At 37.2% G+C, this 16,826-nt stretch overlaps 1 protein-coding gene across 1 annotated transcript in view; it reads right to left on the minus strand.

Annotated features, from left to right (window-relative positions):
- Window positions 1-16,826, minus strand: part of LOC127572791 (dmX-like protein 1) — a 158,647-nt gene that overhangs the window by 36,269 nt on the left and 105,552 nt on the right. The window contains 6 exon segments of the mRNA XM_052020417.1: window positions 2,588-2,715; window positions 4,953-5,096; window positions 7,265-7,272; window positions 13,317-13,384; window positions 13,386-13,563; window positions 13,970-14,097. Coding sequence (XP_051876377.1) covers window positions 2,588-2,715; window positions 4,953-5,096; window positions 7,265-7,272; window positions 13,317-13,384; window positions 13,386-13,563; window positions 13,970-14,097 — 654 coding nt within the window.

A 16,826-nucleotide genomic window follows, 5' to 3' on the forward strand; every position in this document is an offset into this window, starting at 1 on the left:
TTTAAGGTTATGGGTGGGAGGTTCAGGGGACATGTCAGGGGGAGGTTTTTCACCCAGAGAGTGGTTGGTGCATGGAATGCACTGCCTGGGGTGGTGGTGGAGGCAGAGGCAGATACATTGGACAGGTTCAAGAGCTTGTTGGATAGGCACATGGAGGAATGTGAGATAGAGGGATATGCGGGAGGAAAGGGTTAGATAGTGTGAGGGTGGTTTGATGGATGGCACAACATGGTGGGCCGAAGGGCCTGTTTTGTGCTGTATGGTTCTATGGTTCAGTGTTTTTCCTAGTGGGAATAGTTCATAAAAAATTAAGATCTTGTCAATTTACTCATTCTACATTGACTGCTTTTGTGAAAGCAATCATAGGGCATCATGTAGAAGAGCATTGAATTTTGCGGATGTGAATTCTCCAATTGATGATGTCAAATTTTCTCCACTGAACAATGTTTGCTGACAGTCTGTTATCCTTGAATAAACTTTGAACCAAAATTTGACAATATATTTTTGACTGTTTTGTGCTCTGTGAGCAATCTCACTACCAGTGTCAGCAAAAAAAAACCCTCAAAAGGACACAAGTAATGCAGTCAAGCACAGGGAAACATTCCTCTATTTTATCACTATGTACCTGAACATTAAAATGCATTCTACTGAACCACCATGAATTAAACATTTTGTTACATAGCCACTGCAGTGGCTTCTGAATGGGGATGCTAACTTAATCCCAAAAGAATCTTCTGGACTGTGGCTTCATTTAGCAAGATTGAGCCATTCCAGATAAAAGCGGGACACAGCAACACTTAAGTGTTATTAGTTAGGGCTGGAAAAGAATTTATTTTTATCAAGTGAAAGGGCTGGTTGTGGTCATTTAAGGGCCCAGGCATTGCAGTCCTAGCATATTTTTGCAGGAGCTTGTTAAGGAATCACCTTCAGCTTCCATTTCATCATTAGGTCAGCAATAGCACTTTATTGATGATTCTAGCGTTCAACTCCATACACAAATTTTTTTGATAATGAAGCAGCTCCAAGACAAAGTTCTAAGGAAATATTTTGTGTCTGAAACTCCAATAGTCCCATAATCCAACATGATAAACTTGATAGACAAAAAATCAGAAACCCAAGGGATTAGATGCTCAGTGTCAATAAGAATACAAAATCAGATAGGGGACAAAAGCAGACTGGTGCTGAATGATTTTTTTTGTAAACTGGAAGGAAATATATATTAGCCCTCTCTAACTATCAGAAATAAATGGTTCAATTTTTAAGGTAGACTGACAAAAGTGAGCCCCAGAGTATATGTATACATCTCTTGATTGCTAAAAAAGGCACGTGATTTTTGGTTTCATTAGTAGAGCAAAAGAATTATTCCAAACCTTTCTAATAAACAAAGGTTTAGTGCTGGCGGAGCTCACCTTATGTTCACCACGATTTAAGAAAATGTTAGCTCCTAGGTAAGGTTGCAGACAAGCTTTACTAGGATGGTATCTAATTTAGTGGACTTCAGTTATGCAGAGGGGCTGAATTATTTTCCTTATGGGCAGATTCGTCTTGTTAAAGGTGTTCAAAATATGAAGGATTTTCAGAAAATTACCAGAAACTATTTCCAATGGGAAAAATAATTCAAAACCAAGGGCAGAGATTTGTGATTGCAAAAGAACTCCGAAGAAACATTTCTTTTGTCTCCCCGACCCTGGCAAGTTGTTGTAACCTGGAGTAGGTCTCTACCCTTAATTTGAATTATTTTCCCATTGGAAATGGATTCTTGTAAGATAGTGACTCTCCACAAGGAAGATAGTGACTCTCCACAGGAAAGGAAACCCAGAGTAGTTATTCCTGGACTACTTTTACATGGCCTATAGCATAAATTTGACAGGTTGATTGCTGTTTTGACTATTACAACTGCCTTTGGTTGTGACTAGATAAACTAAGAATGGAAAAAAGATGGGGTTGAGAAAAACCATGAGGTAATGGTTTGGAGGGAAGTGAAGATGTCAGCAGTAATTAATGAACATATGGGGACTGAAAGCAATTAAGGTGGCAAATCACACACTGGCCTTTATTCCAAAGAAGTTGGAAGAGAGCAGGGAAGCCTAACCACAATCGTATAGAGCTTTGATGAAATTACACCTGAAGTACAGTTTTGGTCTCCATGTACAACGAAGGATACATTTGCTCTGGAGGTAGGTGCTATGCAAATTCCTGGGATGAGGGAATTGCCCTCTGAGAAAAAAATTTTGACATTTACAAGATAAACTGTTCCTTAGAATGAAAGGAGTCTAAAATATGGGGTCATACTTTCAGAATAAAAGATCCATTATTTAGGAGATGAGGTGAAATTTCTTTATGCAGATAGTTATAGAACTTTGGAATTCTCAATCCCAGAGGACAACAGATGTTCAGTCCTTGAGTTCATTGGAAGTATAGAGTGAGAGATTTTTAGTCATCAAAAGAATCATGGTATCGAGGAGGAAAATGGACAGGGTACATGATCATGCATGTCTTATTGAACGGTGAAAATACCTAAAGGACCGAATGGCTTACACATGCTTCCATTCCGTATATTGTAAAAACAGATTAAGGTATCTTTTACCTGAAAGAATTTGGATTTGAATGCTCTTGAAGCTGTATGTCTGAAGAAAAAGCATCTTCTTCATCATCACTACCTTGGCTCTCTTCTGAATCATACTCAACTTTGCTCTGTGATGGGGGAAGGAAAGGCTGGAGAAAAGAACATGTGCAGTTTATAATAGCAAAAGTCATTGATTTAAAATTTACATATAATGTGAATATACTGTAACATTTAGTAATTTATAAACTTAACTATAAGCTGTTAGGATGCATTTCTTCCACTATGAAACATAACTACTTTTTCTAATAAATTGAACTATATGCTTATTAGTAACAGACAGCTACTTATTGCAGATGATTGAGATCCTAATCAAAATCGGGGAATTTGATCTCAGTATTTATTTTCTATTGTTTCCCGTCTGCACCTAACCTGATTGATAGGCTGGCTGTCCATTGGATGAGAAATCCACCAGCTCAAATCTATCATCTGGATGAGGTTAGGCAGGGCTAGTTCTGTGAAGAAGAGATTGGTGGTAGTGGTGGGGTAGGTAGAGAACTTGGGGATGCTTGGATCACACAGGGATCATTGGAAGTAGGAAAACACACAGATCACGGGAAGGTTATTCTTCCTTGCCTATGATCAAAGCTGTAAAAGTTATTTCTTGCCTTCTTTCCCGTCAGGATTCCTTATGGCAGTAGATCTGCTGAATCATTGTTAAAATGAAGGGAATGCATGTCATTTAAAAAGTTTAAATAATCAACCTTTCTCAGGAGTGAACTGTCCCATTTTCATTAAAAGCAAAACATAAGAAATGGCAGCAGGGTTCAGCCAAGTGACCATTTTAATCTGCTCTGGATTTCAATAAGATATAAATGATTCAGTGTTGGCCTCAGCACCACTTTTCTGCTCTTTCTCCATGCCCTTAACTCCTGTGTAATTCCAATACCTATCAATCACCATTTAGGATATATTCAATGACTCCACCTCCACAGTTCTCTGGAGTAGAGAGCCCCAAAGAGCCACAATCCTCAGAAGAAATTCTTCTCATTTCTGTACTAAATGGGCAACCACTTATTCTGAAGCTACGCCTTCTACTTCTTGGTATCACTATCAGGGAAAGTATCCTCTCAACTTCCACCCTGTCAATCCCCCACCTCCACCCCCACCCCCAAAGAGTCTTCTGCATTTATCAGATCACCTCAATTTCCATTAAACTTGAATGAGCGTAGGCATAGCTTACTTATCTTTTTTCTTAACCTTAGTTACCAACCTTTCTTATTAAGTAAAACCCTTCATTCCAAGAATTAATCTAGTGTACCTTCTCTACATTGGCTCCAATGCAAGTATGTGCTTCTTTAAATATCGAGACCAAAACGCTACACCAAGTTGCCAAGTTCAAGGCAAGCTGGGTTTGAGGTGGGCCGAGTTTCTGTTTTAGAATTTTAGCTCCAAGTCTTGGGCTCAAACCAAACTTGCATCCTTTCAGAGTTTAAAACTACTCCTGTATGTCCTGCACTCTTTAATCTATTCATTATGCCTCCCATCACGTTATGCTAACATTACTTCTGCCACTTAACAAAAGAAATGGAAAACTTGGAAAAATTCTTGTGTGGGTTTGTTTTTTTTAAAAAATAGCCCTCATCCTCCTTATTCTTGCTCTGTTCATTTTAAAATCATTTGCAACATCTAAATATTCTGGCTATCATTTCCAGGAGATACATGGCTCGAAAATTTACAGCACTTTCAGTTTTTACTTGATGTTCAACAGAGTGAGAGTGAGGTCATCACTATAGGATTTTGAGAGCTCTCTGAGTTAGAGTTACAACTTTAAGCTATATGATAACAGAATAGCTTTAATCACCTTCAATCTACAACAACTTCCAGACTGTAAGAATGAAACACAGGAATATGGTTCACTTAAGGTTTGAAGCTTGTAGAGGAATGAATTGAGACAGGCTGGAAATGGCTTTATACACCATCGCAAGTAAGGATCATATGGGTAAATAAACCCAATTTGTTTTAGTCTATGTGTCAACTTGACCACCGGATCCTGGGCCAGTATCAGCACATTACAAAGATAACTCAACCATGAATTAAAAATAAACCTGAGTAATCCATCAAATATATATATTTACAAAGGTTGGTTTTGAAGATATGTCTGAATTAATTAGCTTTTACTAACAATGGCATTTTTAGATATAAATATAGCATTTCAAATGCTAATATTTGTTAACTCTTTCCTCCAAAAGATAACTTTTTGCTGCATTTTCTTTCAAATTTTGGCTGGTCATGGTCCACATGTTGCAGAATGTTACTTAGATAAATTAACCTCTTCATGTTTATCCAATGATTTGATATTAAGTTTGCACAAACCATTAATATATACCTTTGCGATAAAGTAATCCCAGATACTAAGCTCAGGTGGGATAAAATTCTCTTTATATGCTGGAATCCTCTGGTTAACAACGGGAGAAGCAGGGCTTTGAGAAGCTGCTTTGGAATCTCTGCTTATTGCTCTTGACGACATGCTCTTAAAATGGCTCCGATACTTAACATCAGCAGGACCTGTAAAAACATAACATACAACATTTTGTTTACTGACTTTTTTGTGGGAACATGTTTACCAGAACTTAAAACAAGAACAGGAAATGGTGGGCAGCACAGTGGTGCAGCTGGTAAAGCTGCAGCTTCATAACTCCAACAACCTTGATGCAATCGTGACCCCTGTTGCCATGTGTGGAGTTTGCACGTTCTCCCTGCGACTGCTTGGGTTTCCTCCGTGTGCTCCTGTTACCTTCCATATCCCAAAAATGCACAGCTTGGTATGTTTAACTGGTCACTGTAAATTACACCGAGTGTGTAGGTGAGTGGTAGAATCTGTGGAGGCAGTTGATGGAAATGTGGGGAGAATAAAATGGGTTAGGGTAGGATTTGTGCAAATTGTGGCTCGATGATCAGGGCAGACCCAGTGATCAAGGGGCTCGTTTGTGCTGTATTTTTTTTATGAATCAGCAGGTTGGGCAGTATTTGTGGAAAGAGAAAGAGTTAACAATTCAGATCAAAGACCTTCCTTTTGGGTGGTATCATCAGCCTGAAACATTAACTGTTTCTTTTGCCAGGTGCTTCCACCATTTTCCGTTTTTATTTCTGACTTCCAGCATTTGCTGTTTTTTGATTTTCATTTACTGGAACTTTCTTACTCCAGTAATGCAATTTCATAACATTTTCTTCCAGTTACAAAAAAGCAAATTGCAAACCAAAGGATAAGCAAAGCAATATCAATAAGGATAAATACATACACATATAAGCATAGTTTCTCAAATTCCAATTGTAGGAATCCCTTTTACTAAAATTAGACAAGACATTTGACATACAAATTCATGCCAACATTCACCTATAACAAGAAAAATTTTCAGATGTGCATGTCAGTTTAGGAGACAAACAAGAAAATCTGGTTACTTAGTACTGCAGAAGATATGCAGAAACACGTGCAAAAACTGAAACTTGTGTATTAAACCACTTTAACATAAATTTTCTTATAGAAATCACACGAAAAGTCAATAGAAAGGTTCATTACCATTTAAATTAAAAAAAACATACCTATTTTGAAGTATCAAACAAAAATATGTCTGATTCAAATAGCAATCTATAGAGAATCAGTATGCAAGTAACAGGTCAGTAGTGGGCCATCTAGTCCTTTGAGTTTGCTCTGCCATTCATCAAGATTCATGGTTGATATTCTACCTCTCAGTGCCAAATTCTAGCACAATCCCCATTTCCCTTAATTCCCTTCATATCTGAAAATCTATTTATCTTTGTTTTGGATGAAAACAATGACTGAGCCTCCACAACCCTTTGGGAAAAGAAATCCAAAAGTTCGTGCCACTGTTAGAGTGCAGATATTTCTCATCCCAGTCCTAAATAGCTCACCCCCTATTCTTTAATAGTATTCCTTTGTCTTAGACCCCTCAGCTGGAGGAAACATCCTTCCTTCATCTAGTGCTTCAAAAATTTTGCAAGTTTCGATGATATATTTAATTCTTCTGATTTTGAGAACACTTTCGCATTTTACTCAATCTCTCCTCATACGGCAACCCTGCCATCTCTTGAACTAGCCACATGAATCTTTGATTCCCTCACTCTTGTATTCAAATTCTCTTGTACAAGGTTGGCCTGTCATTTGTCCTCATATTCGCTTGTTTCACCTGCACGTTGGTCTCAGTGACTTGTGTACAAGTGCATCTAGGACCCTTTGAACATCAAAACTAATCAATCTCTTGCCACTTAATGAATACTCTCCTTTTCAGTTATGCCCAAAATGGATGACCTCATTCTTCCACATTATATTCTACCATGTTCTTGGCCATTCACTCAAATTATCTATATTCCCTTGAAGGCCCTTTATATCTTCTTCCATACTCATGATTCTACCTAGTTAGCAAACTTGGAAATTTGACATTTGGTCCCCCTTGTTGGTAATAGGTTGTGATTAGCTAGGCCATAATCACCAATCCCTGTGCAACCTTACTAGTCACAGCCTGCTAATATAAAAATGATCTATTTATTCCCAATCTGCTTTCTTTTCTATTACCAATCCGCAGTCCATCTCAGTATTCCATATATTCTAACTTTCAATGTGGAAGCTTATCAAAAGCCTGCCAAAAATCCAAATACATCACAGGCACTGGTTCTCCTAACCTACTCGACTAGTCACACACTCAAAGAATTCTAGCAAATTAGTCAAACATTATTTTCCTCTTCTAAATCCACGTTGATTCTGCTCAATCCCTTCATTACAGATTCCAGCAATTTCCTACCACTGATGTTGGGCTAACAGGTCAGTTGGTTCCTGTTTTCTCTCTCCCATCTTTCTTAAACAGTGGTGTCATATATGATATCTCCAATCCACAGGAAAAACTCCAGAATTTATGAAACTTTGGAAGATGATAACTGGAGAGTCCACCACCTCTCAAAGCACCTCTGTCCACATTCTGGGATGTGGATCATTGGCTCCCTGGGACTCATCAGCTTCCCAGTTCACCAGCTTCTCTGGTGCTTTTTTTTGACAAATACTCAGTTCCTTCAGCTTCTCATTCTTGCTAGACTCATTTCCCAATTATATCTGGCAGGTTTTGTGTGTAATCTTTTGTGAAGACAGACACAAAGCATTTGTTTAATTCCTCTGCCACTTCCTTATTCCATATTATAAATTCTCCTGACTCTGAGCGATTCAAGTTTGCCCTTGTTAGTTTTTGTTTTCTTTTCACGTACCTGTAAAAGCTCTTCAAGTTGTCAGTCTACTTATAGATTCTATCTTGCCATTATTTAATTTCTTGGTCCTCCTTTGCCAAGTCCCAATCCTCAGGTCTATTGCTTTTTTTTTAGCAACTTTATAAACTTTTCCTTTGATTTTATATTGCTTTGCTCTAATCAGCCATAGATGAACCATCATTCCTTTTTGAGTTTTATGCCTTAATAGCTTTTTATGTATTATACTTAAACATGAGGAAAAAATACCCCCTTACAGAACTGACAATTTTTTAGCCCAAGCAGATCACAATGACAAGATTAATAATAAAACATTAAGCACAAAGGTATTTCCTTGCTTGAAAATGATAGACAATTATGCATGGATGTATTTACATTCAAATAAGTTAGTTTAAAATGTGATGGTACCTTCACAATATTTAGTTATGGGTATGTCTTGTCTTGATTGTCTGTAGTTAACTAGAAAAGCCATAACACACACAAATACAAGGCAGTCCAAGTATCTACTCACCAACCTCACCAGTAACCTGAACTATTTCAGCCTCAGACATACTGAAATGGTAGGGATCAATCTGCAGCTCTGGATCAGACAATGCTTCTAACGCTTCTACTGTTTTTACCTCATCAGTGGAAAAGCAATGAGAATGATGTGGAAAAAAAATGAAGCAAAGAGAAATATGAAAATAACAAAATAAAGACTCCCTCTATAAAAATAAGTCTTTTTGTATATGTTGTTGTAATATTTAAGAAAAAAGTATTCCTAATTTCAAATACAATCACTATAGCACAGCAATGAAGCAACTTACACTCAGCATTTGTGGATTCAGATTCTTTCATAAACAGATCACCCAATCTGACTGCATTTATTTTCAGAACTGTTCTAACTGTAAGATGAGTTTTGCTCTTTTGGGGGAATTAAAAAAGAGCTAATAGTGTCTTAAGTGAACTGTAACTCATCAATTAAACAATGTTATTTGCCAGTCACAGTTGAGTATATTTATGAAGGGAAATCTTTGGCCAAAGCACAAAGCTGTAGTACAAGCATTTTTGCATTTTAATGGTTACTCTTAAAATTTAATGCAATTAATTTTTAATCATATTGGAGAATTCCAGGAAGGTCACTTCATGAAGGCATCCCACTTCAATCTCAAGTCATCTATGTCATTTCCAAATGAAGTGCCTTAAATGCTGTCTCAACAACACAAGTTAATCTTAAACTTCTGAACCCATAAACATGATTTTTTAAAATATAATCTACTTAAACCATCCTCTGACAGTCTTTTTTTAATAGCAATCCAGCAAATTAAGGCCAGTCCATAAACACAATATTACTGATGCTGGAAATATGAATTGAAATAGAAGTTGCTGGAAATACTTGGGTCATGCAGCATCTATGGAGAGAGAAAACTAACATTTCATCAAAACTCAAAAGCCTGAAACTTCACTCTCTGCAGGTACTGCCTGACTTACTAAGTATTTCTTGTATTTTCAATTTCATTTTTAATTATGGGTTGCTTTATGGAAGTATAGCTACATGCACTATGAATTGAGACTGCCCTCATAAAACTCTGGACAACTATTTAGCAAGTCAGGGTTTAAATGAAGACTACAAGATTAAAGCATAGTATTTACAGTGGCTTTATATTTTCCATTTCATATCATTTTTTAAGATAGGAATGATGCCTTTTATCATTTAACAAATGCATCTATTCTTAAATCTACACCAGGTAAACATTCATTTCTTAAAAAGCAATGTTACAAATTGTTCAGGAAAGAATTGACTGTTATGGACCTCCTACACAAATATAACCAAATGCTCAAATGAGAGTTAATGGCAAAACCTTGAAAACAGAAACTTTGCATAATTGTAGATATTCATTAATCTACAGTTTTGAAGCACTTTTTAACTTGAAGGATAACTATTTACTTGCAATACAAAAAGCACCATGAGACATGCTTTTGGAATTTTTTGAAATTTTTAGACAAACACTAGTTTGATGCTTAACATATAGAACCTTTGGGGAGGCAATCAGCAAAAGTCAGCATATTATTAATGATGGAACTGAAAGATCATGATGTTCCTTAAAGAAATGAAGGCACTTGATGATTCCTAAATGGAGATTATAATCATAGTCAAATAATTCAACTTAAAATGCTGTTATGTTCCAGCCCAGGAAAACTAAAAATGAGTCTTGTATCCACTTCCTTCCAATGTCTCAAGCTAATATAAATATAAAGAAAAGAGATAAGATTTCTTTATTAGTCACATGTACATCGAAACACACAGTGAAATATAAAAAGTGACTTCCACGAAAGACACGCTTAAACACTTATCATCTTTCTTCCTCATCCCAACTGTCTTATTTTCACCAATCCCTCTAGACATCCCTACCAGAACACTTGAGTGTCTTCTGCTTTCTCAATGAACAGAGGACCAGACAGTATCCCCTACACCATTACTCTTCACTGCCTGGCTGAATTTGTTCTCACATTGAACAACTTCTCCTTTAATTCCAATTATTTACTTCAAACAAAAGTAATTGTTTTGATTGTGTATTGATTCAATGTTTGTTTCTCCCCTATGTGGAACATTTCAATTTCAGTCCTACTTAGGGCCCCTCCCTTACCTATTGTCCCAATACATCGTATTGATGCTTGAAATCACCTAGGTAGCTGATTTTCATTCCTTGCTCATCTTTCCATCTCTGACTCTCTTCTTCCCTTATTCAGTTTCTTTATTTTCATTTCAGGGGACAGAGTGGTGACCAGCATCCAGTATACTTTCCACTGCCACACAAAGTCTCACACATGTTTTTCTATTTCCTTAACCATTGATAATAGGACCTTTAACTGTTTCCTGCATTTCTGCTCTCACTACTCCGGCCCACACTCACAATTAGAATAGGACTCCATAGGTACTCATTTTCTACCCCACCACTTTCATATTCTCCATAACTGTGTTCTCTATAAAAGTGGCAGCAAGTCACCTTCTCAAACCATTGCTGTTCCCCACAGTTCTGCTGGGGAGCTCCAGGATTTAAACCAGTAATGATGAAGGAAAAGTGACATATTTACAAGTCAGAATGGTGCTTGACTTGGAGGGAATACATAGGTGGAGGTGTTCCCACATGCCTGTGGACTGTCCTTCTTGATGGCAGAGATTGAAATCTGGAAGGATTTGATGGATGTCCTGGGCAAACATTGTGCACTCATGGTGGAGAGAACGAATATGTAGGATGGTCGATGGAGCACCAATCACGAGATTGCTTTGTCCTGGATGGCAACGAGCTTCTTGAGCATTGTTGAAGCTGTACTCAAAGGCTAGTAGAGAGTATTCCATCAAGCTTCTGCCTTCTGTCTTGTTGACATTGGAAAGGCCTTGCAAAGGCAGGCTTGAAACGGAGTCTCTGACTTATTCCAGTGGTTATGTTTATGAGGCTGGTCAAATCAAGTTTTTGGTCAATGGCCATTTCCAGGACATTGATGGGCAGGGGGGATGGGGGTGTGTGTGTTGCAGAAACACAGTAACAATAATACCAAGCATAGGTCTTTAGGTTCACTCTTGATAAAGATGTTCACTGTCTTGCTGTGGTGAGATTTGGAGCCAACGCTCTTTTTGGAGAACAGATGTAAAAGGAGGGAGATGGGTCTTGGAAACAGGATTTAACTTCTAGCCAAATCCTGGAATAGCATGAGAACCTGGGATCATAGGATCAACATTTGCAAGAAGAGAACTGGAGTCTGGGACTCAGAGAACAAAGAAAAGCAACACACATGACTGACACTGATCATCTCATGTCTTGAACAGGTAGAAATTATGCAAGGTATGAGTGCTTGTATGCTATCTTCCCAATTAAGAGTCCGAATGAAGCTAACTATATCTTTCACCAATTGGCATTAGTGTCACTCTAATACAAGTGTGAATTGGTGCAACAGTACCAAATCTAGTTTACTCTTGACCCAGTTCCTTGTAGATACACAAGTAATCCACTAACAGTTTTCTTACTCATTTCCCCCCTTTTTTTTGTAAAAAGGTTACTGCTAAATCCTTACTCACAGCAGTGCAACTTTGATCCAGGACTAAATGGAGTATTAGATTGTATCTGCACACAACACAAGAAGGAATGAGGTATTTTTTTCCTTCAAGCTTCTTCTATCAATTAGGGAGGTCAACAATGATATATGATTAACTCCACATATGTTCAGTTTTTTGCCATGTCCCTCAGTACATTTGCTTAACAAAGACCTTAATCTCAGGTTCAAACTTAAATGAACCAGCATTAACAACCACTTATGAAAGATAATTCCAAATTTCTTCCACCTCTGCATGCAACTTTTCCCCAAGAGACTTGGCACAAATTCTAAGATTGCACCCTGAAGTCCTAGATGTCCAATGTACAGGTGCTATAATAGTTACATTTAAACAAAATACTTGTACTTTGCCATGAATACCAAGCAGTAAACAGTACCGAATACTGTAATATTGCTGGATATATACACACACCCCAGTATCGTCCATTTAACAGCATTTACACATCTGAGCCGAGATGAATGATTGCAAAACAAGTTCAAAATACTTCTGTAAATACTAATATAATTTAATCATCGAGATTATTCATTCCAACATCATCCCATTGTCAACTAATTTTATCAAATCAATGCAATGCAACGGATTGTAATTCTGCGTGCAGATAAGGCTGGCACATTACACTGAAGGCTGTATAAATAGTAAACTTCTGTATGCCATTCGAACTCAGGACAGAGTGAGAAAAAATAAACCCAATTGGTGAATATCATAACAAACAATTTATAAAAAGGTTTTACTCAACAAATTCACTTAATATACAGAAATAGCATTGCACCACAATAAGGTCTCTAAGATAAAGCCATTTTGGAGAATATTTAAGATGCTCATAATAAACAAGATACTCAACTGTGATTGTACATGCTAAGACAAATGATACCCGATTTAATTATTTTCTATGGTATTATTCATATCAAACTGAACAAAAAGCCTTAGCCATAATGCTTTATATTTTTTGACATTCCATTTAACAGTGAATCATTAAGGGCATTCCAAACAAAAACAAAGGTAAAGTGACACACACAAAGCTGAAGAAAACTTTGTCAATTTTCTTTATCTTCTTCAGCGTTTAGATTGCTAACAGTTATACTATTACATAGATTTTTGGTTTTACAATGAATACTGGGTTGAAAATTTCAATTCTATTTTTTGTAATAGAAATTTCTTTATAATGAAATAAAATGTTCTGAACAGTGCAAAACAAACTAAAGTAGGAACTACTTCAAACAGAGTTAGAAAACAGAAGACAGTTTAACATTTCCCATTAAGTACTGTATTTATATTTTATTTCCATATTGCTATTGTACCAACTGCATAAATGCTGCTGTACTACAATAAAATTAATAATGTATACAAATAACATTTGCGCACACTAAAGGTGAAGTAACATCAACCAACCTGTGGTAGCTGTGGTCTGGGTTTGGTTTTTCATGGGTACGTGGGCACCTCCACCAAAATCGCAGCCCACATTTGCTGTTGAGAGGGTGAGCTACAATACGGAAGAGCTCATTACTGGAATGTGTGCCTAAGCCATGAACAAAAAGGCTAAGATAAACTGCTGTCAACACCTCACAAAGTAGGACTGTTAACTTGGGCTTGTCTTCATCTCCAGCTGAATTTAAGAGTTGAATCAGTTCTTTTATTCCTGTAAATTAGAGAATAATGGAATGAATGTTCAGATTTGTTAAATATTCAGAAATAATTTGTAGTTTTCTTCATTTGATAGTTCTCCCTAATCTCTTGCTTCTTAAAAAGAATATTACCATTTTAATAGCTAACAAAGCAAAGGGGAATGGAGAACAGAATTTTAACAAATGTGCATTCCAAGGAAGCAAAAGATTGTTGTAATAAAGAAGGAATGTTGCAGAACACAAGGACTACGTGACTTAAATTGAGCAAAATATAGCATCAATTTCTAACATACACCCACTTTCAAAAATCTGAATATAACTGATTATGTAATGGCATTGAGGTTTCATGAAAAATCAAATGTTCAAAACTTTTTCTCCAGTGAGTAAAAATAGCATCACATATCTAAATACATAGTTTACCTGGCCATTGGTCAGGAGAGGTATTGGGAGTGACAGAGCCATCTGAACTTGCTGTTCTGTTTGAACGTTGCTGTGTAAACAGAGAACTCTGATAGACCATTCCAGTGAACTGGTTTGCACATAAAGAACTGTAAGGGATAAAGCACAAGTTTATTTTTTCATTGAAATATTATACGAAAATTTCTCAGTGGTTCTCAATTCACATTATGCCTCGGGCAGAGAATAAATATAGGCAAACAGAGTGGAAAAGAGCAAGTGAGAGGGCACAAAATATTATAAGGTACTTAAAGATGAGGAAGGCATGGAATAAAAAGAGTTATTTATAACTGTCCTATCATTTAATTTGACAGAAGACTTTAAATTTAATTTAAATTTACTTCAAATTTTTTAAATTTTAAATTAAAAAATTTAAAATTTAAAAATTTAAAGACTAACACAAAAAAAAGTGTACATCGTGATATTGAAAGAGGAGTGTATACAAGAGGAACAGAAAAATGTTCATGCAGGTAAAATGCTGGCAGATTAGCATTACATACCAAGTTAAAGCAGGTACAATAAAAGAAAAAAAATGCAAGGTAGGATGGAGTATGTGAACAATGCAATTTTTGTGGTAATCAAGTGGAACTGGAGAGAGGTGAATGGGGGTTAAAGAGAAACTGAATAAAATGAGTATAAGCACAAGAGATGGAATGGGAAATATGAAGAGGTGGCACTGCAGGACATACAAGAGACAAGGGTGTGAAAAGTCCTGAGGGGTGGGGTAGAAGACCAAGAAAAGAGGCAATGAGATCAAGTGGTGGAAAGAATCATAAATACATGCTTGTAATTGCAATCTGGTATGTTTTATGCAAAGGAAGATAAACACCAACTTCCATTATGTTGAATATGAAGAAAGTACAAATACAACAAAAGGTTGGCACAGTAATTAGTGCTGATACCATATAGCTCCTACGACCTGGGTTCAATCCTGACATTGTGTGGTGTCTGTGTGGACTTTGCACATCCTCGCTGTGAACAGGTGGGCTTCCTGTGGATGCTTTGGTTTCCTCCCACATCCCAAAGATGTGCTGATAGGCCTAGTGTAATTGCCCAAGTGTCATGGGTGGCAGGAGAATTTGGGGGTGGGGGGGGGGTGGTGAGTGCTGGCTGATGGGCATGCAAGTGTGAATAGGTTGCAGTGAGATAAGTGGAGGAATGCAACTGATAGGAATGCTCAGAGTCATCACAGATTGAATGGACAAACGGGCTTCTTTATGTTGAAAGAAAATGAGAAATATGGAAAATCAGAAAATGGTGAAAATATACTAATAAGTAGAGAACAGTATCAAATAAATCAAATGCAAGATAGAGTAAGAGGCAGACTGAAATAGTAAGATGGTGGAAAGGGAAAATATGGTCACACAATGAAAATGAAAGAAGAGGGACGTGATAAGGAACTCAGGAATTTGATAGCTCTGTTACAACAGGAGCACATCTGCAAAGGCAGCAGCTGGAGCAATATACACATTATTTGGATTGTAAGAGAAGGGACAAAACAATGAAACAATAAGGGAAGCTTAGGGTTTTTCGTAATTCAGAATAATTGTATTCAAAGTCTTATACAAAGAGTCTGGAAGAAATCAATGTGAATCATCTTGAACAGAATTAAGTGCAAACCCAGCTTAGTTTAACCATAAATTTTACATGGGACAATTGTTACGGATTAGGTTACTATTTGGTGAATGTCCCTTTAAGACATAGTACTGTGTGTGTGTGTGTGTGTGTGTGTGTGTGTGTGTGTGTGTGTGTGTGTGTGTGTGTGTGTGTGTGGCGTGATTACGACAACAGGAGATAACAATGTGATGACGTTTTGGAGCAGTCAGTAAGAGAGAGAAGAAAGAGAGACACCCTGCCTGCTGGTCTCTGTATCGACGGATGAAAAACAATAACTGTGTCTGTCACTACAATCCATGTATGGATCTTTGGAGTAATCCAGTGGAGCCCCCAATTTTGTTACGTACCAGCAACAAAAGAAACACACCAAGTCATGTATAAGTGTCAGAAACTATTTTATTAATAACTACTTATGATAATAATAAAAATAAAATGTCAGTATATTTGAAGTAAAATGTTAGATCTTAAACATTAACCACAAAACTAAACTCGAAGTGTGTGTGTGGCAAATTCCCAAACTCCAAGTCCAGGAATAGTTCTCAAAGGTTCAGTTCCGCAAGCCATAAGGTGAAACGTGAGTAAAGCTTCCCCAAAACCACCGTTGACTGAAGAGAAAATGTAGAGAGAAAATAGAAAGAAATTACGAAATCCAAATGTTTCCACGATGGAACCCATATGACACCTCAGTCACTGATGATCTTCACTATTTTGTTCCGAAATATCTGCCACCCCAAAAAGTATTCGAGATGTAGCCGTCCACAACAATTACCTGTTTCCCTCTACAGGTTAATGACAAAGTGGACTCCACTGGATTACTCCAAAGATCCATACGTGGATTGTAGTGACAGACACAGTTATTGTTTTCCAATCCATCGATACAGAGACCAGCAGGCAGGGTGTGTCTCTTCCTTCTCTCTCTTTTCTGACTGACTGCTCCAAAACGTCATCACGTCGTTATTTCCTGTTGTCGTAATCACGCCACACACACACAGTACTAGGTCTTAAAGGGACATTCACCAAATAGTAAGCTAATCCGTAACACAATGCTTCATTGAACTAAGCAGGTAAGTAAACTGGAGGTTCAAATTTATTTTTCAGTGCTTATTTAACTTTAATGGCATGTATGGTGTACTTGCCACAGCCTTCTCTGGGCTGAACACTATCCTGTAATTCTGCATAAAACTGTATGCTTGTGATTGCTGGG

This window comes from Pristis pectinata, chromosome 7, assembly GCF_009764475.1.
Source record: "Pristis pectinata isolate sPriPec2 chromosome 7, sPriPec2.1.pri, whole genome shotgun sequence".
Lineage (NCBI taxonomy): Eukaryota > Metazoa > Chordata > Chondrichthyes > Rhinopristiformes > Pristidae > Pristis > Pristis pectinata.